Source organism: Camellia sinensis, chromosome 4 (assembly GCF_055761805.1).
Source record: "Camellia sinensis isolate YWXY chromosome 4, ASM5576180v1, whole genome shotgun sequence".
Taxonomy (NCBI): Eukaryota; Viridiplantae; Streptophyta; class Magnoliopsida; order Ericales; family Theaceae; genus Camellia; species Camellia sinensis.
In genome coordinates this window covers 115,978,009-115,999,643 of record NC_138964.1, presented here as the reverse complement: position 1 = coordinate 115,999,643, position 21,635 = coordinate 115,978,009, and the positions used below count along the sequence as shown (strand labels likewise).

Genomic DNA, 21,635 nt, shown 5'->3' with positions numbered 1-21,635 from the left:
CAATGGCAAACATGTAATTAACCTAGGCTCAAATAATTTAACATTAATCAATCTAATTTGTTCATTCCAAATTGAATTTTAATTAAACCTTCCATAAAATTCTATAAATCCTAACTTGCACATACGTCGAGTCAATTTCTGATTCGGACGCCGATAAGGCTTTCAACTCGCAAACCAAAACTAAAACGCGAACAGATCTTTCTACGTCTAACAGATATAAACACAACAATGCAACACACACATGCATTTTAATTTGAAGTTTCACCTTTATTACTAATTAGGCATAATTAATCATGGATTAACGTTAATCAGAGGTCGGGGTTGTTACACTGTTACGCGATTTTGGCCTCTGATGGCCTATTTTCAAGCTTAAGTGTGAAAAAGTGCATTTTTTGACTTAGTTTTCAAACTGGGAGTCCTGTGCTAGTTCTGTAAGTTTCCATAACTCACATTGGTCCCTCCCGACGTGTTTGAGGTGTTACCCGGGCCGTCTTGTGGCTGTTACACGATTTTGGCCCCCGAAGGCCTATTTTTCAAGCTTAAGTGTGAAAAAATGCATTTTTTGACTTAGTTTTCAAACCGGGAGTCTCGTGCTAGTTCTGTAAGTTTTTACAACTCACATTGGTCCCTCCTGAGGTGTTTGATGTGTTACTTGAGCCGTCTCATGGCCGTTGCACGGTTTTGGCCTCCGATGGCTATTTTTCAAGCTTAAGTGTGAAAAAGTACAATTTTAGGCTTAGTTTTCAAACCAGGAGTCCCGTGCAAGTTTCGTAAGTTTTCACAACTCACATTGGTCCCTCCCGACGTGTTTGAGGTGTTACCCAAGTCGTCTCATGGCTGTTACGCGATTTTGGCCCCCGAAGGTCTATTTTTTAAGCTTAAGTGTGAAAAAGTGCATTTTTAAACTTAGTTTTCAAACCGAGAGTCCCGTGCTAGTTCCGTAAGTTTCCACAACTCACATTGGTCCCTCCCGAGGTGTTTAAGGTGTTACCCAGGCCGTATCATGGCCGTTGCATCGTTTTGACCTCCGATGGCCTATTTTTCAAGCTTAAGTGTGAAAAAGTGCAATTTTAGACTTAGTTTTCAAACCGGGAGTCCCGTGCAAGTTCCGTTAGTTTCCACAGCTCACATTGGTCCCTCCCAACGTTTTTGAGGTGTTCCCCCGGCCATCTCGTGGCTGTTGCAAGATTTTGGCCTCCGATGGCCTATTTTTCAAGCTTAATTAAGCTTTATTATTACCTAAAAATGTAAGCTTAAAAAGTACATTTTTAGGTAATAATAAAGCTTAATTAAGCTTAATAAAAGTACATTCACAAGATTTTTGCATGATTCTAGTATATTTTCAGTCCCTAATTCTGTGCTTTTAAATGTTCATTGTGAAATTTTAGGTGGAATTAAGCTTAATTAAGCGTATCCTATGATTATGGATTCATATTTGTATAATAAGAGAACTATCTGTTACAACTATAAAATTTGGCTCAAGAATTAGAGGCCTTAAAAGCTTAATAATCTGAAATTGGTTTTATAGTTGGAATCAGCATAATTTTTAGGTAATAATAAACATTTTTGTGAAATTTCAATTTGGAATGATTAAATTGATTAAGTTTTGTCTTATTCACCATATATATATATATATATATCCATGCTCTTTAACCATTTGACTTGGGGAAGTTCATTTCATAAATATCTCCTGGGAGAGAATTGAAGAAGAAGAATAATGAGAGTTCCACAAGGTAGGGAATTAGGACAAACCTTGTGAGGATTTGTAGAGATTAAACCAAGGTATGTAAACTCCACCTTAAATTAAGCTCTTTCTTGGGTTTGAGTGAGTATGACCTTTCAATTGGGAGAGCTAAGGGTTGTGTTGGAAGTTTTGTATGAGATAGTTGTCTTGGGGAACTAATTTGAGTTATAAGAGGAAATTGCATCTTGCTTCTTTGTTAATTTCATGTAGATACTCAGCTATGTGTTTGGATTATGTGATTGGATAGCTATATATATGTATATGTATACATAGGTATGTGTATAAATGAACCCAAAAATAATTAGAACTTTGGAAAGAATTGGATTGTAGTTGGTCATGATTATGAATTCAAAGTGAGTAAGGACTAAAGTAGATTGGTGATTGATTTTTGTGTGATTTTGAGCCTTATTCTTGTGTTAAGTTCATCTATTTTGAACCTTGCCATGTATTTTCTAAGGTGGGTTTTGTGGGAATTTCGGACTGCCAAACAAGGCTACGGCCGCACGTGCGGAGGTCATGGCCACATGTGTGGAAGAGAGGAAAAAAATGGGATTTTGGTTCTGCTTTCTGCCGCTCGTGCGGTGAAGGGGAACCGCACGTGCGGCCCATGTCCGCTCTTGCGAAGGGAACTGCCGCACGTACGGCCCAGTTCGGAAAAATTTGTCTGCTCAGTTTTGCATGCTTGACCCTCTGATATTTTTAGAATAATTTTTTGATGATCTTAAGATGGTTGTAAATTTGTTCGAAGTGAAATGAAGCAGGAAATGAATTAAGAAAGGAAAAAGAACTAATGTATAAGTTGTGCATGTGTGTAGGTCATAACTTGGGAGGGACAAGCACTCCGCTACAGCACTGTGAGTAGTAATACTGTAATCGTACGTTTGTTACCGTTAATAATTCTTATTATTAACTTTGCTCTTTACAAGTAATTACGTTAACGTTTATGTTGTTTGGAAATCGGTGAGAACGTTGAAAGACTTTGTGTACATCGGCATGACTCTAGTACTACTCTGCATTCTGGTTATGGTTAATAGTTAGCATTAATGTGCTACAACCTGTAAGTTACTTATGACTCCGTATAAGAATTACATACGAATTATTAATACTGTACAATTGATTAATGAAAAAGGAATTGGGGATGTAAACCCCGCTTACGGAAACATGATATTTTGAACGTCCTATTATGGACTCCTATAATCTGGTTGATATGGCGCATGTTTTATGACATTGATATATGCCTAAAAGGGATTATCGAAATGGATAATCGGATAAAACCGTGGGTTGCTTTATACGTCAAAGAATTGAATATCAACAACATTGTTATATGGCCCATGTTATGTTGTGAATTGGTCCGCTCTCATGAAAAGTACCGTAATGATGCATATGCTTCTGTAAACAATTATTATTAATGCTCTGTTATACGTAAGACAACTGTGTTAATCTGTAACATACGCTTTACTTAGAGCTAATGATTGCCACTAGCATTTTGTTATCGCATGTTAATTATGTAACTACGTGAATGATTCAAAGAATGTAACTACATGAATGATTCAAAGAATGTAAATGAATGATTGTCCATATATATATATAAGTATTCATGGCATCCTTAGCACAAGGCCCTTACCCGGGGGTAAAAATACCGTGGTCTTATGGCCCTTGCCCGGGGGTAATAATACCGTGGTTCATGTATGTTATGCTATACTATAACACTATATGGATGGTTCGGTCTATAAGACCTAAAGATTTCTGGTATGGAACAAAGTGTTGTATGGAATTACGTGCTGCTATGCGAGTCACCTCTAGAATCCGTACGAGCCACCTCTTGAGTCCATACATATATGAACTGAGGCCTATGACCGTTCTGTGAAAGCTATGAGGCCTATGGCTGCTTTGTGAACGATATGAGGCTTATGGCCGTTCTGTGACATATGTGAGGCCTATGGCCAATCTGTGACATCTGGGCCTATGGTCATTTTGTATGATCCGCTAGTATGAAACAAAGTGCTGCACGGAACTAAGTGCTGCCATGCGAGTCACCTCCAGAATCCATGCGAGCCACCTCTTGAGTTCATACATGCATGAAAAGGGCTTAATGCCATTCTGTTAAGGGCTCAATGCCACTCTGTTCAAGGGCTTAAAGCCATTCTGTTTGAAGACTGGGCCCGAGGCCGTTCTGGAAACAATTACAGGATAAAATTAACTACATGTATTTTACATTATATACGTATTGATATGCGTTGTAACTCAAGTTGATCATTTAATTATTTAGGTACTATTATTCACTGAGGTTGTCTCATTCTGTATTTTGTCTGATTCTGTAGGTAGCAAATCTGGAGGTCAGCCTTAACCCTCGATGCTAATCTCCCTCTTGTGAACCTCTGTGTGTCCAGGCATTTGGGCGAAGCCTGCTTATTTTTGTGGAGTTTTACTAAGCTTTTGACTTGTACGCTGAGTTTCCATAATATGTTTTCAATGTTTTTGTTATACGCCCAAGCAAGGGGCGGTGTTTGTATATGTATATGTAAATATTCATTATCTGATGCACTGATTGTGATCCTGGCGTGAAGTGGTCGCTCAATGGATGTAGTTTTTCTTTATTTCATGTTATTTTATAATATATGATGCTTCCGTATGTAATGTATATCAGGTTAAGTGTCCATTTCTGTATAGGTCATGCCCAAACTTTTAGGGGCGAGTTTGGGGCGTGACAGTTTTCAAACCGGGAGTCCCATGCTAGTTCCGTAAGTTTCCACAACTCACATTGGTCCCTCCCAAGGTGTTTGAGGTGTTACCCAGGCCGTCTTATGGCCGTTGCACGATTTTGGCCTCCGATGGCCTAGTTTCAAGCTTAAGCGTTAGAAAAGTTCATTTTTGGACTTTGTTTCATGCCTAAATGTTGGAATAGTGCAAATTTCAAAGTAGTTTCCTAATTGGGAGCCACTTGCATATTTCAGTGTTTGTGATGTTTCTCGGGCTTTTACATGCATATTTCACTATCTTAGTTGAAGAAGAAATTTCTACTAAATTAACATAGAAACATAATATACTAACCAAGAAGCTTGTCCATCAGAGTCTGAACGTTCCCCACTCTCAAAATTTCCTGTGATACCTTTCTGCCTCAAACACTCTATGATACTTTGTGTCTTCTTGTTGTGTTTCTTCTCTGACTTTTCGAACCTTGCAATTTGTTCATTTTGTTGTGCTATTTGCAGCTCGAGGCATTGAACATAGTCAGTATTTTTAGCTGGTGCAACAGTTGTGTTCATAGAAGAAGATGGCCTCATGCCAAGTCCTTTCACATAACCTGGCCTTGGCTTAAGCACCTTGACTGACAACTCCTCTGGAGTCAAGGGGATCGCACTAGTCTGCGAGAGGTGTTCTGCTTGCGTTTGCATCATGTTGTCCTATTAATTTGAAATAAATCAAACAAGTATTAGTTATTCTACCCTACACAGCAAAATAAATAATATTATCAAAATTGAAAGGCATTGCCTTGTACATACATAATTAACTTGGCTGTCCGAGGAAATCCATTCATGTGTGTCCGAATTGTAGTGAATGGACTTGTAAAATTCTGCTAAATCGGGCACTTTGCCATTTGCAATTATATGCTTCATTTGTTTTTCAATGTTATTTCAATTATTTAAATAACAAAGCCTACTAATCCAATAAAATAAATTAGTAGAACGTACCGAGCTGTGTACCCTGACCGGGATTGATTTTGATCCACATCGATGTTTTGTTTTCATTTGCATCCTATTATTGACATTAGCTAGTGATTGTTCCTACACAATTGAAACACCAATACAAACAAGAAAAGATAACATTAGTAAGAAGAAACTTACTTTTTGACAATTAACATATATAAAACATTTTACCTTGAATTTTTTACTATTCCACTTGTCAATTAGAGATGTCCACTGATTAAGAGTAACTCTTGCAGGTGGGTGGCTTCACGCATAATCCTCCCCTTTTGCATCCTTAAGTTGCTTATATTGTTTGTGCAACTTATAGGTGAAACCACTTAATCGTCGACCAAATTGTGTGTCTAAAGCCTTTGCTACATCAGTCCGATTGCCTTGTAGATCAAACTGATCCTGGAAAATAAAAAAATTAAAAAAAATTAAAAAGAACCAGAGCCTAAACATGAAAAGAGTTTGTCAATAATTACCATTAAGCGTTGGATGATTGGCTCATTATCAGCAGCATTCACATTCTTCCACCTACGAACGCTCAAGTCTGGTAACTGCGTTCGAACCTCTATACCAATCTTGGAGACTAGCTTAGAGGCGTTGTCTCCTACTGGTGCACGAAACTGTTTAGGTATAGGAACTAACATCTTTCCATCCTTTTCGACAATGCGATGGGCCTCTATGTCATGTGTCGGGCCACGACCACGTTTGTCATCTGATGCTGTAAGGACATAATATTAATTGAGTTAGTAATTAAACAAATGCAAGTTAAACAATAATTACAACTTTGCAAACTTACCAACGATGCTAGATGCAATCACCTCGTTCTCAGGTTGCACATTATGAGGTGGTAAGGGTTGGGTACCGACCTTCTGACTTGGGGGATCCATCCTTTCCTCTGGGGTAGGAGTTAATGGCCTTGAATGAGATCGTAAACGGAGTCCTGGTGCCATCTCTTGTTCCTGAAAGAACATAATCAAATAATAAAAACGATATTTAAAACAGTTAAAATATATTTTAAAAAATATATGATGTGTAAGATATGTGAAGAAGAAATGTAAATAGTAAAAGACATGTTCACACACAAATATAAAATAATGTGCATAATACCTCGTGGTCAAAGGAACCCAATGACTCATCATCATTGTCATCTTCACTCTCTAAAGGGTTATACTCAACATTATCATTTACCTCAACCCTAATTTCCTTTTCCCTTGCATTTGCACATTTGGGCTGAACCGCACTCACTAAAGAATTTGTAATATTCTTCACTCCAAAATTGTTCATTACCTCACAGTTCTCCTTGATTTGCTTATTTCTTTATTTCTCGTATTCTGTTAGCTTCTTAGTTTTCAAATCACCTGGTTTCAGCCATTGTTTTTTGCCTCGAACCATTTTCTACAACTATATAACATAATTCAACTTTAATTGAAAAATATAGACAATGTCATCATGCACCATTAAATAAAAGAAGAAACAAAAAGTAACATAAACATATAAAATAAAAATTACATTAATTAATAACATCTGTTCAAAAATAAAGTAATATACTAAAAATTACATATCATAATCCATATCAACATCAGGAATGTTATGTTCTTCATCTCCTTCATCATCTCTATTCTCTTCCATTATCTCATCTAATGACCCTACTTCCGAAATAACACTGAATTCAACATCATCCCTACAGTATCGAACAATTGGGTCAATGTCAATTGGAACATCATCAGTAATGTTTTCTTGTTGGAACACATCATTATTTTCTGAAGGATCCAATAATTCTCCATCACTAGTGTTTGGAACATCAGAAAAACCCCTATGTTGCACCCTTTGCATGACATTCCAAGGCTCACCCAATTTGGTATCATTTAGATAGAAGACTTGCTTAGCTTGACTAGGTAGGATAAATGGGTAAGATTGGTACCACCGACTTGTGACATCAATGCTTGTGCAATATGTATCAAATCGTATTGTTCTGTTTCTACCAGTGTTACTGGTGTTGTACCATTCACACTGGAACAAAACAACCTTTTTATCACATATGTAGTCAAATTCCAACACCTTGCACAAGTGACCGTAGAAGTCATGCAATTTTCCTTCATGATCCCCCTGTGTAAGCACACCACTATTCTGACTCGTACGACGGTTGTCTAGATCTCGAGTATGGAACCGGCTGCTATTGATTATGCAACCTGAGTACTCTTTCACTAGCAAATTAGGACCATTTGCTAATGACCACAATTCATCAGTTGCCTCTGATGACTCTTCTATTCTCAATCTATTTATCTATAATTACATGTAACAAACAATAAGTAAATAATTTATGAATGACGACGTTTTATAAAACTTTAATTTTGTATAAGTTGTAAATGTCGAAAAATTATAAATGTTTTACCCTCTCTTTGAACCACTTGGGAAATTCTTGTCGTTGTATGTGGGTTATGTCATGTCTAGCTTGAGTTTGTAATAGATTTTTGTGTTTCCTACTCAAAAAAAAAAAAAAAAAAGAAGTGATTACTACGTAGTTCTGAAAATAAAAAAGCTAAGCATAAACATAATTTAATGAAACACATACTCACTACTACAAAAACAAATAAAGATAACACTTTTTTTGTGTGATGTATGTTATTTAATCACACATTTTAAGTTTTATTAAAGTGTGATATTTGGGAGTGTGATTAAAAGGGGTCATTTTCAATCACACATTTTAAGTGTGATTAATAACATTTAGATCACACCTTTTAAGTGTAATTAAAAATATTTAGATCACACTTTTTAAGTGTGATTAATAACATTTAGATGTGAAAAATATATATATATTACACTCACTAGCTTCTCATTTGCTCTTATGGAGATTTGAACCATCAACCCTCTCACACCATAAACCTTATACAACACACTCTTTCAACTACACCCCTATAACACCATATGATTATATATGCAACATATATCATTTATATAGTACATAGACCCGTATTAATATAAAAGTATATATATAAAGATAATTATTTTTTATTGAACATAATTTATGCAAAAATAAATTATTTACTAGAAAAAAAAAGAGACCACTTTTGGCAACTAAACATAATTTTAGTTGCCAATTCTATACTTTTGGCTACTAATTATTTTTTAGTCGTTAAAAAATTTAATTCCCGGGCTAAAATTACTACTTTTGGCGACTAAACTTCTTTTCAGTCGCCAAAAAGCCTCACTTTTGGCTACTAAACATCTTTTTAGTCTCTCAATATCTCAGTTTTGGCTACTAAATTTTTTTTAGTCGCCAAAAAATCTCACTTTTGGCTACTAAAATTTTTTTAGTCGGTAAAAGCCTCACTTTTGGCGACCAAGCATCTTTTTAGTCACCCAATACCTCACTTTTGGCTACTAATTTTTTTTACTCGCCAAAAGCCCTTACTTTTGGCTACTAAAATTTTTTTAGTCGGTAAAAGCCATATATGGGCAACCAAATAAATTTTTCGTCGCCAAAACCTATACTTTTGGCTACTAAATTTTTTTAGTCGTCAAAAATCTTTATTTTTGGCTACTAATGCTTTTTTAGTCGCCAAAACCTATACTTTCAGCAACCAAATGTGCTTTTTTAGTCGCCAAAGATGCTTTTTCTTGTAGTGGAGTGTGATTAAATATATATATATATATAATTACACTTATTTAAAAAGTGTGATTAAAAAGTAGTAATGTATGTATAATGACACTTTAATTAGAAGGTGTGATTAAAAAATATATAAATAATCACATTTTAATTAGAATGTGTGATTAAAAAATATATCTATAATCACACTGATTTAAAAAGTGTGATTAAAAAATAGTAGTGTATATATAATCACACTTTAATTAGAAGGTGTGATTAAAAAATATATAAATAATCACACTTTAATTAGAATGTGTGATTAAAAAATATATCTCTAATCACACTTATTTAAAAAGTGTGATTAAAAAGTAGTAGTGTATATATAATCACACTTTAATTAGAAGGTGTGATTAAAAAATATATAAATAATCATACTTTAATTAGAATGTGTGATTAAAAAATATATATCTAATCACACTTATTTAAAAAGTGTGATTAAAAAGTAATAGTGTATATATAATCACACTTTAATTAGAATGTGTGATTAAAAAAAAATATATATATATATATATAATCACACTTAATTGAAAAGTGACATAAAAAATGAATATTATCACACTCAATTAAATTAAGTGTGATTAAAATATCAATCTAATTTTTTTTATCACACTTCCAATAAAAGTGAGATATTTTTTTTTTTCAAAGTGTGATCTTTAACTATTTTTGTAGTAGTGACTTCAAATTCTTTTCAATCCCTGGGCTATTGTACAACACAAACTGATGAGCAACATCACGAATTTCTTGAGACATTTCAGCATCTCGTGTGATTAGACCAATTGGAGGTGCAGTTTCTGTGAATACTGTCAACCCTTGGTGACGTTCACCGCGATCTTCATTCCATTTTGGTCGATTATGCACGGTTTCAATCCCATCAACATACATTGAACAAAAAGTAATGCACTCTTTGACAATGTAAGCCTCAGCAATTAAACCTTCTGGTCGAGCTCGATTGGTCACATATTTTTTTAATGCTCCAAGAAACCTTCAAGAGAGAACGAATTAGGAGTATAATTACATATGCAACACACTTATGCAAATCTCATTTACAAGTATAAGTGTAAAAAATATCTTTCAATTGGGTACATCCATCGATATTGTACGGGTCCTCCAAGAATAGCCTCACGAGGCAAATGAACAGCCAAGTGGATCATCACATCGAAGAATGCTAGAGGAAAGATCTTTTCAAGCTTGCATAAAATGTGTATTATACGTTCCTCTAATTTCTCCAATTCGCTCCGCCTTAGTGTCCTAGAGCATAGGTCTTGGAAGAAATTGCCTAACTCAAAAAGTGATGTGCTAATTTCTTTATCCACATAGCTACGCATTCCAATGGGAAGAATTCTTTGTATCAGTACATGGCCGTCGTGGCTTTTTAGGCCTGTTAGTCTACCATTTCTTGCATTCACTGATTTGGATATGTTTGCCGCATATCCATCTGGATACTTGACAATTTTTAAAAATTCAAAGAAACCCTCCCTCTCTGCAGGTGTCAATGAAAAGCTTGCTCGAGGCTTGACATATGACCCATTGGGTCGTTGTGTTAGCCATAGCTCTTTCCTTATACCCATATCTTCCAAGTCTAACCGTGCCTTGTCTGTGTCCTTGTTCTTTCCATTAATGCCTAACATAGTTCTAAAAACATTTTCACTAAAAATTTTCTCCACATGCATGACATCAATGTTGTGTTGAAGTTTTTGCTTCTTCCAATAGGGTAACTCATACAAGATGCTTACCTTTGTCCAATTAGGTGCTTGACGGGGCCTTTTTCTATTACTTGGATGCTTTCCATATATGACATCTGTCACGTTGTCCAACTGGTTTTGTATCTTTTTCACCGGCAACTCCAAAGATCTCTTCTGTTTCTCAATCTTACCATTGTAAGTCCTACTCTTTCGCCTTTCTGGGTGGTCCTCAGGCAAGTAACATCGATGGTTAGTGTACCCCGTCTTACTTCTCAAAGATTCAAAATACAGTTCATCATTGCAAGTGTAACAAGAATAATGACCCTTTGTTCTCCACCCAGATATGTCACCAAATGCAGGCCAATCATGTATTGTCCACAACAAAGCTGTATGCATTCAAAAAGTCTCATTGGTGGAGGCGTCGTAAGTTAATGCACCATTTGTCCATAAATCATTCAACTCATCCACCAATGGTCGCATGTAGACGTCAATATCAATCCCTAGTTGAGATTCTCCGGGAATAAGTAATGACATCAAACAAAATGGATCCTTCATAACCAACCAAGGTGGCAAGTTGTATGGAATGAGTATGACGGGCCACAAACTATAAGAGTTGTTCATGTTCCCAAAAAAGTTAAACCCATCAACGGCCAACCCTAGCCTCATATTTTGAGGCTCCAAGGCAAACTTGGGATGTTGTGCATCGAACTCCTTCCACTCATCACTGTCAGCGGGATGCCTCAACATCTCGTCGTCCACTCGTTTGTCTTTGTACCATCTCATGTCCTCAGCCCTCTTCCTTGACATGTACAATCTTTTTAACCTTGGTGTCAAAGGAAAGTACTGCAATACTTTATGAGGGATCTTCTTACCCCTTCCACGATTGATCTTGTATCTAGATGTGTTACAAGTCGGACATTTATCTAGTGTTGCATTCTCCTTCCAAAATAATACACAATTATTTATGCAAGCATGAATGAGCTCATATGACAAGCCCAAGTCACGTAGTATTTTCTTAGCTTCGTAAGTTGACTTTGGAACTAAATTTTCTTTCGGTAAAAGTCTACTTTAAAACTCTAGCATCATATCAACTGACTTATTGCTCCAATGATTTGTTACCTTCATATTAAGCACCTCAATCACAAACTTCAACAAAGTATAATTTCTACAATTTGGGAACAGCTCACTCTTGGCATCAGTCAACAATTGATCAAAAGTTCTCACTTCCTCCCCTTCGGTTGTATCAGTCGATTCCCCTCTTATTCGATCTTCCACTAAGGCTTCAATACCACCTATAATTTCATCACCATTAAGTCGCATCTCGTCATCATGGTAAGCCTCATTTGAAACACGGGATTCCCCGTGCTGGTGCCATATAGTGTAAGTTTGCATAATCCCATATTGGAGCAAATGAATTTCCACATTTTGAAGATTTTGTCTATAAACATTCACACACTTTATACATGGGCACAAAATATTACCATTCTGGTCTAAAACCCCCATGCAAATTGAAGAAATAACTTGACACCATCATTATATGGTTTACTCATCCTTTCATCAGCAGTCCTACCTAGGGCAATCCAACTTTTATCCATGTCTGGTCACAAATGAAAGATTAGAAACAAAAAAGATCATTATTGATTTTAACACATCTTTACCAAAAAAGATCATTAAAAAATCAGCAAAAATCACGAAGTGTACAGTGTTCTATAATCTTCAAATTAAATTAAACAACTAATCAAACCGAATACTAACAAGAGAAAATATATATTAAAGAGCAGAGGCTGGTGTGAGGATAAATCGAAATACAAGATTTAGTTATTGTTTCATATTGTTTTTTTGTAGCAATAATGTCAGATTTTCCTTGGGCATAGGGATGCCAAAGTTTTTCAAAGGTGTATTTCTTTGCATGGACAGAACACCATTAGATGCAAGCTTAACAGTTCACAATTTGATGAGGGGAAATGTTCTCCCTAAATGATTGCAAGCATGGTGCAAAAGAAACTGTGAAGCACCATTTGTTGCATTTTAGAATGGCTAAATTGTGAAGCACCAGTTACGCCTGGCATGTTAGCATTAGGCTTTTGGTGAATTTCTCTGCTTCTACTATGTTGAAATTAGAATGGCTTATATTTTTGCAGTGAACTTCATTGAGATTATGGACAGGGGAGATAAAATGTTTTTCCACACTTAACTCCATTTACCCAAGATACTTTTCATACTAGTTGCATGATATTTTCACAAGTAGACTCTTTAATTACACAGATGGAGAAATGTCTAGAATTAGTTCATAACACCACTCTATTAGATTTGCTTTCCTACCATACCACCTTAAAGTTTTACATTGTGGACTTTTGGCAAGAAGTGGAAGAAAAGAGTAAAACTTCACTTTGTTATTACATGCTTAAATTGACTTCATAAGAGGAGTACATACATATTACATCATCTGAACAACATTCACTCTTCATAACATCACTCTTCAACTACAAGATTAAATATATTTCTAAAGACTACCCAGTGACACAAACCCAAGACTAATATATTTCTAGACTACCCTATTGACACCATATATATATAACTTCAACGAAAGAGAAACATGCTAGACACAGAGAGCAGAGGAACATGTTATATATATATAAAATATTAGACACAGAGAGCAGAGGCTGCTGAAGTTATGTATATATATATATAATAGAATGTAGTGGAAAAGCTAAACAGTTGTCTGGTCCTGTATGGCACTGGTAACTGTACAAACCTTAAATTGATAGAGAGAGAGAGAGAGAGAGAGAGAGAGAGAGAGGGGTGGAAGTGGAAGGAAATTCCATTGTTGTTGGAGATATTTAAAGAGAAAGATCAAATAAAACAAATACTAGTATTGCAGAGAAAAATGGTTCATCATCTAGTGGCTCTACGATCATCACCGGTTCTTCTTCAATCACATTCTTCCCCTATCCACTTCCCCAGGTACACCCCCATATTACTATTTTTCTTGCATTTTCCTTCCTCTGTTTGGTATCAGAGAAAAAAAACACACCCCCTAAAAAAGGAGGAGAAATTGAATTAGTGAATCTTTATATCTTAATTTCCTAAGCGAAAAATAGCTCTAGTGGAAGAAATTACAGAGTAGATTGGGATGATTTTGGTGTTTGGGGTCCCCTGATATTTGGATAAACCTAAACCTACAAAAGTTTCAGTTTTTAACAATATATCCAAGAAAAAAAAAATCCTGAAAATAAAATGTGTGGATGAGATTTATTCAATGTGATCACACCACTCCAAGTTTGAATTTACACTTTACCATTTCATTTTCAAGCTACAATTTTCCCAGTATGCAAACAGAAAATATTTTTTTTGTCTTAGATATATGCAACAAGTTTTGTGTTCCATTGGCAAATCTTGAAAAAAAAAATTGAATTAAGTTTAATCATCAACAAAATTATATAGGTATTTCTAGCTCTTGTTGTATCTCTTTTTGCGGCATTTTTTTTTCTTTCTCGTTACAGATTATATATATATATATATTATATGTATATAGAGCATATACATCAGAGAAAGAAAATATTAGACACAGAGCATCGAGATCAAGATCGAGAGAGAGAGAGAGAGAGAGAGACTAACAGCGGTGGTAGTGAGCCAATCGGCACAGCAGTGGCGGTGAGGAAAAGAGAGGCTAACGATCGGCAGCAAGGAAGAAGAAACGAACGGCGACGGTGAGGAAAGGCTGTCAGCGGTGAGCCGATCGGCACAACAGCAATGTGTGAATCGATGAAGTATAACAGCGGCGGTGAGGAACTGTGTGTGAATGAGTATAAGGTGTGTGTGTGTGTGTGTGTGTGTGTGAAATTAGGTTTCATGGAGAAATTATTGTGTGTGTGTATAAGTAAGCATAACAGGGATTTTTTTTTTTTTTTTTTTTTATGCAGATTGGATGAGAAGAAGAACTCTGCGCGCCAATACATTTTTATTTCCCTCTAAAATATTTAGCAACTAAATCATTTATTGGTGACAAAATTATTTCTTCACCAAAGATAAAAATATTGGCCACAAAAATAGTTTTGTCACTAAATGGTATTAAAATATTAAAAATTATTGGTGACAAAAATATATTTGTCATTAATAATTTTATAATTGGTGACCAATTTTTTCGTCACCAAAAGTCTCAAAATTTTGGTACCCTCCGAAAAACTTAGCAGGAAAATCTTTAGTGACAAAAAAAATATAAATAATGACGAAAAATAATTTCGTCACCTAATTTTTTAATTATGTATTTAGATTGGTGACAAAATTTTATTTTTGTCTCTAAAAATGGTATATTTGGAGACAAAAAATTATTTTCGTCATTAAAAGATACGTATTTCGTGACAAAATTTATTTTCATCATTAGTTTTCGTCTCTAAAGACTATTTTTGTTGTAGTGGAAAGACAAAGTTGATTAATTCGAAGCTGATAGCTAAAGAATTATATTAATCCTAGAATCAGTATGTGAGGCAATAATTGTTTTCTTCAAGGGAAAACTTCACACTTTGGAAGAGTTTGAGTTAGAATTTGGGATGAAATTGAGGAGTTAAAGCACATCAACCATACAGATTAAGTTTACAATTAGAGTGGTAAATCAGAATCTAACAAATAAAATTCGGAAATCCTAGTTTTGTTGATGAGTACTGTTTACACTGGGATTCATTTGATTACATTCTCAATTTCATAGAAATATGGAATGGACAAAGTTACAAGATCATAGAATTTAGTCCAACAAAATTCAATAAATGAATACTTTTTTCCTACTCTATCCCCTATCTTGTCTAGGTTTGGTTTATCTAATTGGTAAGCCCTTAATTGAGAAGAGAGTTGTTGGGCCTTCACTTTGAATTCTATCTGTTTTAGGGCTTTATCTATGGCGTCCATCTTCTCTTCTTCATGCATTTCGTTCATAGCAACATCCTCCTCATGCTCAAAATCTTGGCTCATGACGGCCTCATATTCATCGAGGAGGTTCTCTGCCTTATACTGAACCTGAATTCTAGTAGAGAAGGCTTTATCCAGAACTTCATTGGTAATGGAAGCATTGAAGTGCCAATTGAGCAGGAGAGGAAGTTGGTCTAAAAAGGTATAAAGCTCTATTTGGGCCACAGGGTTGAGAAGGTGACTTCAAGACATAATATCACAAGTCCATAGAAAGTTTTTATGGAGAATGTCATCTAGAAGGACTTCAAAGGATAAATGGGAAAAAGCAGCAAGCAAGGTCTGAGCCCTAAATTGCTGATAGGGAGTTGGAGGCACTGGGGCCTGGTAGGGGGTGAAGTATTGGCTCTCAGAAAGAGTGAGCCTCAATTCATCAATCCAATTTGGATTAGAAGGCAGGGGAGGAGCATTCCGAGGTTCCCTGAATGAATCTAGGAATTCAGGTCTGGCCACACATTTTAGCCAATCAGAGGTATAAAGTTTTGCTTTTTTGGCTAAAAGCACAGGACTGATCCCTAAAGCTTCATCAGGACGTGGGACACTTTGAACCATCCGAGATGGCAAGGTAGAAGTATACCATGCTGAAAGCAGATTGTCCTCAAGACTGCGTATACGATCAATAGGAACATATGGATATACTATATAACTACGTTTGGAAGGGGAGATTTCAAGAGGGTCATCAAATTTAGGGAATCGGTGATGAATGCGTTCCCTCGTCTGAGGTTGAGTAGGAGTAGGCCAAGTTCCCCAACCAGAGGTCGTAGAAGAAGAAGAAGCAATAGGTTTATCCCACGCAGAAGGCTTTGCTGCAGAAGAAGAGCTTCTAATATCCATAGTTGCAAATCTTTGTTCCAAAGAATCGTAAGTAGTAGGTTCTTGTTTAGAAGGTCGATGATTTGCGAAAGCTTCCATAACTTGCATAAATGGAGGCGGATAAAGGTGACTAATCAATGCATGAAGGTTCTTTCGAGGATGAACAACATTATCAAACAACTCTTCATATGCTTGATCAAGGTAAGAAAAGGTCTGTTTGACCATAAGAGTTGTACCAGTCTTTTCGAATACTGAGATAGTGGGAATGTTCAAAGGATAGAAGAGAATTTAATGCAAATGTTCATTGATGAATGACGGTTGCATTTCTAAAAAATGCAAAGCCCATGCACGTTCTAGGACGTGGATAAATACCTTGATCCACTAATATCACCAAGTATTGGGTATATTAGTACGGGGGGTAATGTTGGCTACATATTTTGCATAGGCCAATCACAGTTCAACACATGGCAGGATGAGGGTAATATGGGAAGATAATTCAAATCTTCAATCATAATCACACACGTGGCAAATAGTATTGGTTATTATAGATCTGCATAGCACTGGATCAACAAAGAGATGCAAGATGACGTCGCTTTAACGGTTATACATATATTTAAATTCAAAACCAAGAGGGAAGCCTAACTGCAGATATGGCACAGTGGAGCTAACTGTAAGGAAACATCAGCGATCATGGAGGGGTGGTTCGACAGTTAGAAGTTCATTTTGACGGTTATCATTGAGAAGTATAAATAGTAGAGAAGGCCCCAGAAAGAGCCCCAGACTCAGTTTCAAAAAATCAGTTTTATTTACTTTATTTTCCTTCCAGTTTTTACATTTCTTGTTCTTTACATTTCTGTACTCCAAATTCCTGCACTGCACTTCGTTCATAGGAATAGTTTCAAGTAATTTTTTGTTGTAAACCTCTACGAGGTTGATTTGGATCTTTGTAAGTCTTCCATTTTACTTAATGAAATGCTACAATTGTTCTTCATTTAATCGTTGTTTGCTTAATTCTCCTAAACAAAGCCACCAGTAAAAGTCCTCTTCATTGAGGCTAAAAAAACTAAAACGCAATCGTCTGATAATTGGTTGGCAATTAATATTCTGTAAGGACTGATTGATCCTTGCTAGCACGCTCAAAATTACAATAATAACCTTCGAAAGCCAAAAAGCCAACAAACTTATATAAGTGATCTCACCAAAATATGTAAATTGAACACAAATTAGCTTAAATTCGTAAAAATTTTACGCGATTTTGTGTTCAACTTAAGCACTTTTGTGAGATCAATTATGTAAATTCATAAAAACTTATGTAATTTTGTGGTAGAGTTGCATACAGTGTTCATTGCATTTTTTTTTTTTTTTTTTGCGTAGTGTAATAATTTTAAACAATTCTAAATTGTAATTGTTTATAATTGATAATAGCATCATACAATTCAAACTTTGGTCCACACAAAATTAAGGGTTAAAGATATATTTTGGCATGTTTTACAATATTTTAATTGTTATTGTCTTCATTTTTAAAATTGAACTTTTGAGTTTTCAAAATGAAGATGGATAGTGGAACAGACCCCATTTTATTTTACTTTTTACGTGCATTATTTTGAGGGGGGAAAAATATGAAACTAATTTTTGAAACAATTGGGGGAAAGTGTTGTTGTTTGTTTTTTTTTTCATAATTTTTTTGTTTATTTTTTTGAACAAAGAAACGCCAAAAAGCTACAAAGCATCAACAGACAAAACAGCAAAAAGCTCAACAAGGGAGTTGACAACCCAATCAAAACGAAGAGAACCCTTTAGGTTCCTAGAATCTATTCAATGAGCTACACGGTTAGATTCTTTAGGAGTCCAAATGAAAGAGATATTGCTTCTCACTCGAGCTTGGAGAACTACACGGTTAGATTCTTTAGGAGTCCAAATGAAAGAGATATTGCTTCTCACTCGAGCTTGGAGAATATCATGGATGATTGCTTGACAATCCCATGGAGGAACCAACTTGGACACACTCAACTTGATATCTGTCTTATTATCACTTTCCACCTAGACTTGCTTGAGATCGACGGTTGTGCAAAAGGCGCAAGCCAGTCGAACTGCTTGTGGTTCACCTTAGGTTATTAAAGATGACTGAACAATGGAAGTGGTCTTATCCATCAGATTTCCTCTCTAATCCTGTAAAATAATTGCTAAGGATGTTCTAGAACTGTCCTTTGCGCAACTGGCATCACAATTAATCTTTAACTGCCCTTGAGAAGGAGTCCAAATCGAAGATAGAACCAACCCTCAGAGGTTATTGAATGTTTAACGATGTGTTTGGTTCAGAGATTTGAAAAGAGAAAGGGAAAAAATGTGTAGAACTAGGTAAAATGTAAGTATATTTTATTTACATTTCACCTACTCTTTTTTTTCCGTTTCCAAATCTCTTCCAAAATTCTCCAACCAAACAAAGTATAAGAGAAATCTAGTGCAAAGCAAGAAGCTCCTTCCATGGGCCATAGCAAGATCCAAAGTAAGCGAGGGATTTGTTGGTTCATGATTGAAAAAGCACTCATTTCTTTCTTTCCAGATTTGCCAGCAAATAACCATCACTTTACCTACCAAAGCTCTACAATCTTCATTATTAGAGCATTTGTCCATAAGCGAAATGGCCCACCCTGCCACTGAACCAAGGAACTAAAATTTAGCTTTGAAACCCAAGTCACTCCCAAACCACACACCTCTTGTCCCAGGGCATTGAAAAAAAAAAGTGTTCAATAGATTCAACATAACTACCACAGATTGGGCACGCTTTTGACGGTGCACATCTCATACGGAATAAGTTTTCTTTTGTTACAAGCTTGTTGTTGCACGTTTTCCACTAAAATTTTCGAATTTTTAGAGGGATCATCAAGGACTAGATCAGTTTCCACATTCTTTCTGGAGGAGCAAAAGAAAGGGAAGCCCCGAAGAACACCTGTCATGTTGCTTCTTTATTTCCATTTTATTGCCGCTCTGAACCTCATTTATTTTGTTTGGTTTAGTTTATTTGACTTTTGAGAATATGAGTAACTTTCAAAAGCATATATCAATGAAATAAAAATTATTAGGTGATCTAGGGATGCACTTCGGGGTGTGCAAAATACCTAATAAATTAAAGAATTGAACTAACCCAACCATTTTGCGTTGGGTTGATTTGGTTTCAAATCATCAATCGGATAAGATTGTGTTAGTTTTTGGTTTTGGCAAAATCGAACAAACCTACGAACTGAACCTATATATATATATTGTTAGGTTTTTATTCTTGGCAATCTCATTTGACAAAACTCCTTTCAGTTGTAATTGTATTCGATCTTTTATTTCAGTAATGCTATGAGTTTTAGATGCGAATCCAACTCGAATTGCGCCTTGCAGAGATGTTTCAGAAGTTTATTCTTTCATGTCTGCCACTTTGCTGACTATGTCGGGCATCGAGGGGTCGAGAGAAACCGCCCTTGAAGCAAAAAGCAAACAGCAAAAATGCAGTCGAAGTTGCTTGTCCGCTCAAGCGGCCATTTGTGCGCTCGACCGACGAATCTTTGGTTCTAGAAGTTTGAACTATTTGCAAAAGTACTGGATGTTGTGTTTTTGTGCTCGAGCGGAACTTCTTGCGCTCGAGCGTCAGTCCACTCGAGCAGCCATTCTTGCGCTCGAGCGGAGATCGCGGATCAGTTTTCTATAAATATGTGGTTTCATCCGTTTTTAGGGTTACGGCTTTCAAATCTTCTTCTTGGATATTAGGGTTTATATCTGGAGCTTCCTTGCTAGTTTCTTTGATGTTTGTTTGAGTTTAAAACTGGTTTGAAAAGTATACATCAAAGGATTGTTTGTTTTGTTCAATACAAAAGCGAGTGTTGTTCTTCAGTGGATTCCGTGGAATTCGGGCCTGAAGCTTTGGTGGATTCCAGAGTGGCTCATTGTCATGATTCGACATCGGTGCTGTGGATTCAACGTTGGGAAAAACAATTCCGAGGTGAAGACGGGGCTAGAAGAGGCATATAGGGGTCGGTTTGATTCGGGCGTGGATTTGCTAGGTAATTGAGAGTACACTTGTGTAATTCCTTTATGTCTTCTTAGTGGATTGTTTTGTGACTTTTGCTCGTGATTTTTTTTTTTATCACAATTGGAGACGCTCTAATTGTGGTTTTTTCACGTTAAATCATTGTGTTGATTTGTCTTTGATTGTTTGATTGGTATTGCTATTTACTCGTTAAAATTGATACATAATCACAAATCAATAATTAGGAGATTTCTAGATTTTTCATATATATATATATATATATTGTTGGAAAGTAATGGTCTTTCGGCAACTTTAATTTGAAATTAAAGTGGGACCTAACCGCTAGTTGAAGTGGGTCTGAGTGATTTTGTATTCTTTTAAATAAGAAAGTTGCAATATAGAAATAATGAGCCAAAACCATTAAATTGTGAATGAGAATTGTCTCATAAAGTAGGCATCAATAAAAGTTGGGCTTGGGCCTAAGCTTGGGCTTGGACTTGGACTTAGAGTCTTGGTCTGGATTGGCCTAGGCTTGTGTATGTGTATGTGTTGGACTTAGTCTTGGGCATGGGGTAGATTGTGCTATGCTGAGCTGAGTTTGTCTTGTGCATATGTTTTAAATTGGGTTTGGATCGAGTTGTGACCGAACACCCGTATCCATTTTGTGACCCATCTAGTTGGATTATTTAAATGGCATTATATATATATAGGTTTTCAACCTTTGTAACTCTTATCTTTTGATGATGGTGTTGATGATCATATTATGTACATGGGAGTTTTGCACCTTTGTAACTTTAGCCCTAATGGCTAGAGTTAATGAGCATTGATATTAGATTTTATGGTAGCCTTCATGGCTAAGACCACTTCCCTACAAGTATAAAAATGGCCTTTCCCCTCCAACTTAGATGGATAAGATAGAAATATTTTTGAGATGGAAAATTTGTGATTTTCTCTAGAAAAAGTTTGAGAAGATTTTTATACCAAAGAAATTTTTCTATCTTCTTTGTGCTAGCCCCTTCTTTGGTTCTTGTTAGAGAAAGAGTGCTGCCATTGTCAAGTTCGTTGGAGCTATTTAGAATGTGCT

General features: G+C 35.9%; 1 protein-coding gene across 1 annotated transcript; it reads right to left on the bottom strand.

The window, feature by feature from the left end:
- Positions 1-6,993: 6,993 nt before the first annotated feature.
- On the bottom strand, positions 6,994-11,163 carry LOC145823992 (uncharacterized). Its single transcript, XM_082923575.1, has 3 exons — positions 10,169-11,163; positions 9,800-10,067; positions 6,994-7,722 (listed from the first exon to the last, which is right to left on the bottom strand). Exons 1-3 carry the CDS (start codon positions 11,161-11,163, stop codon positions 6,994-6,996), a joined length of 1,992 nt encoding a protein of 663 aa, XP_082779701.1.
- Between the last annotated feature and the right edge of the window lie 10,472 nt (positions 11,164-21,635).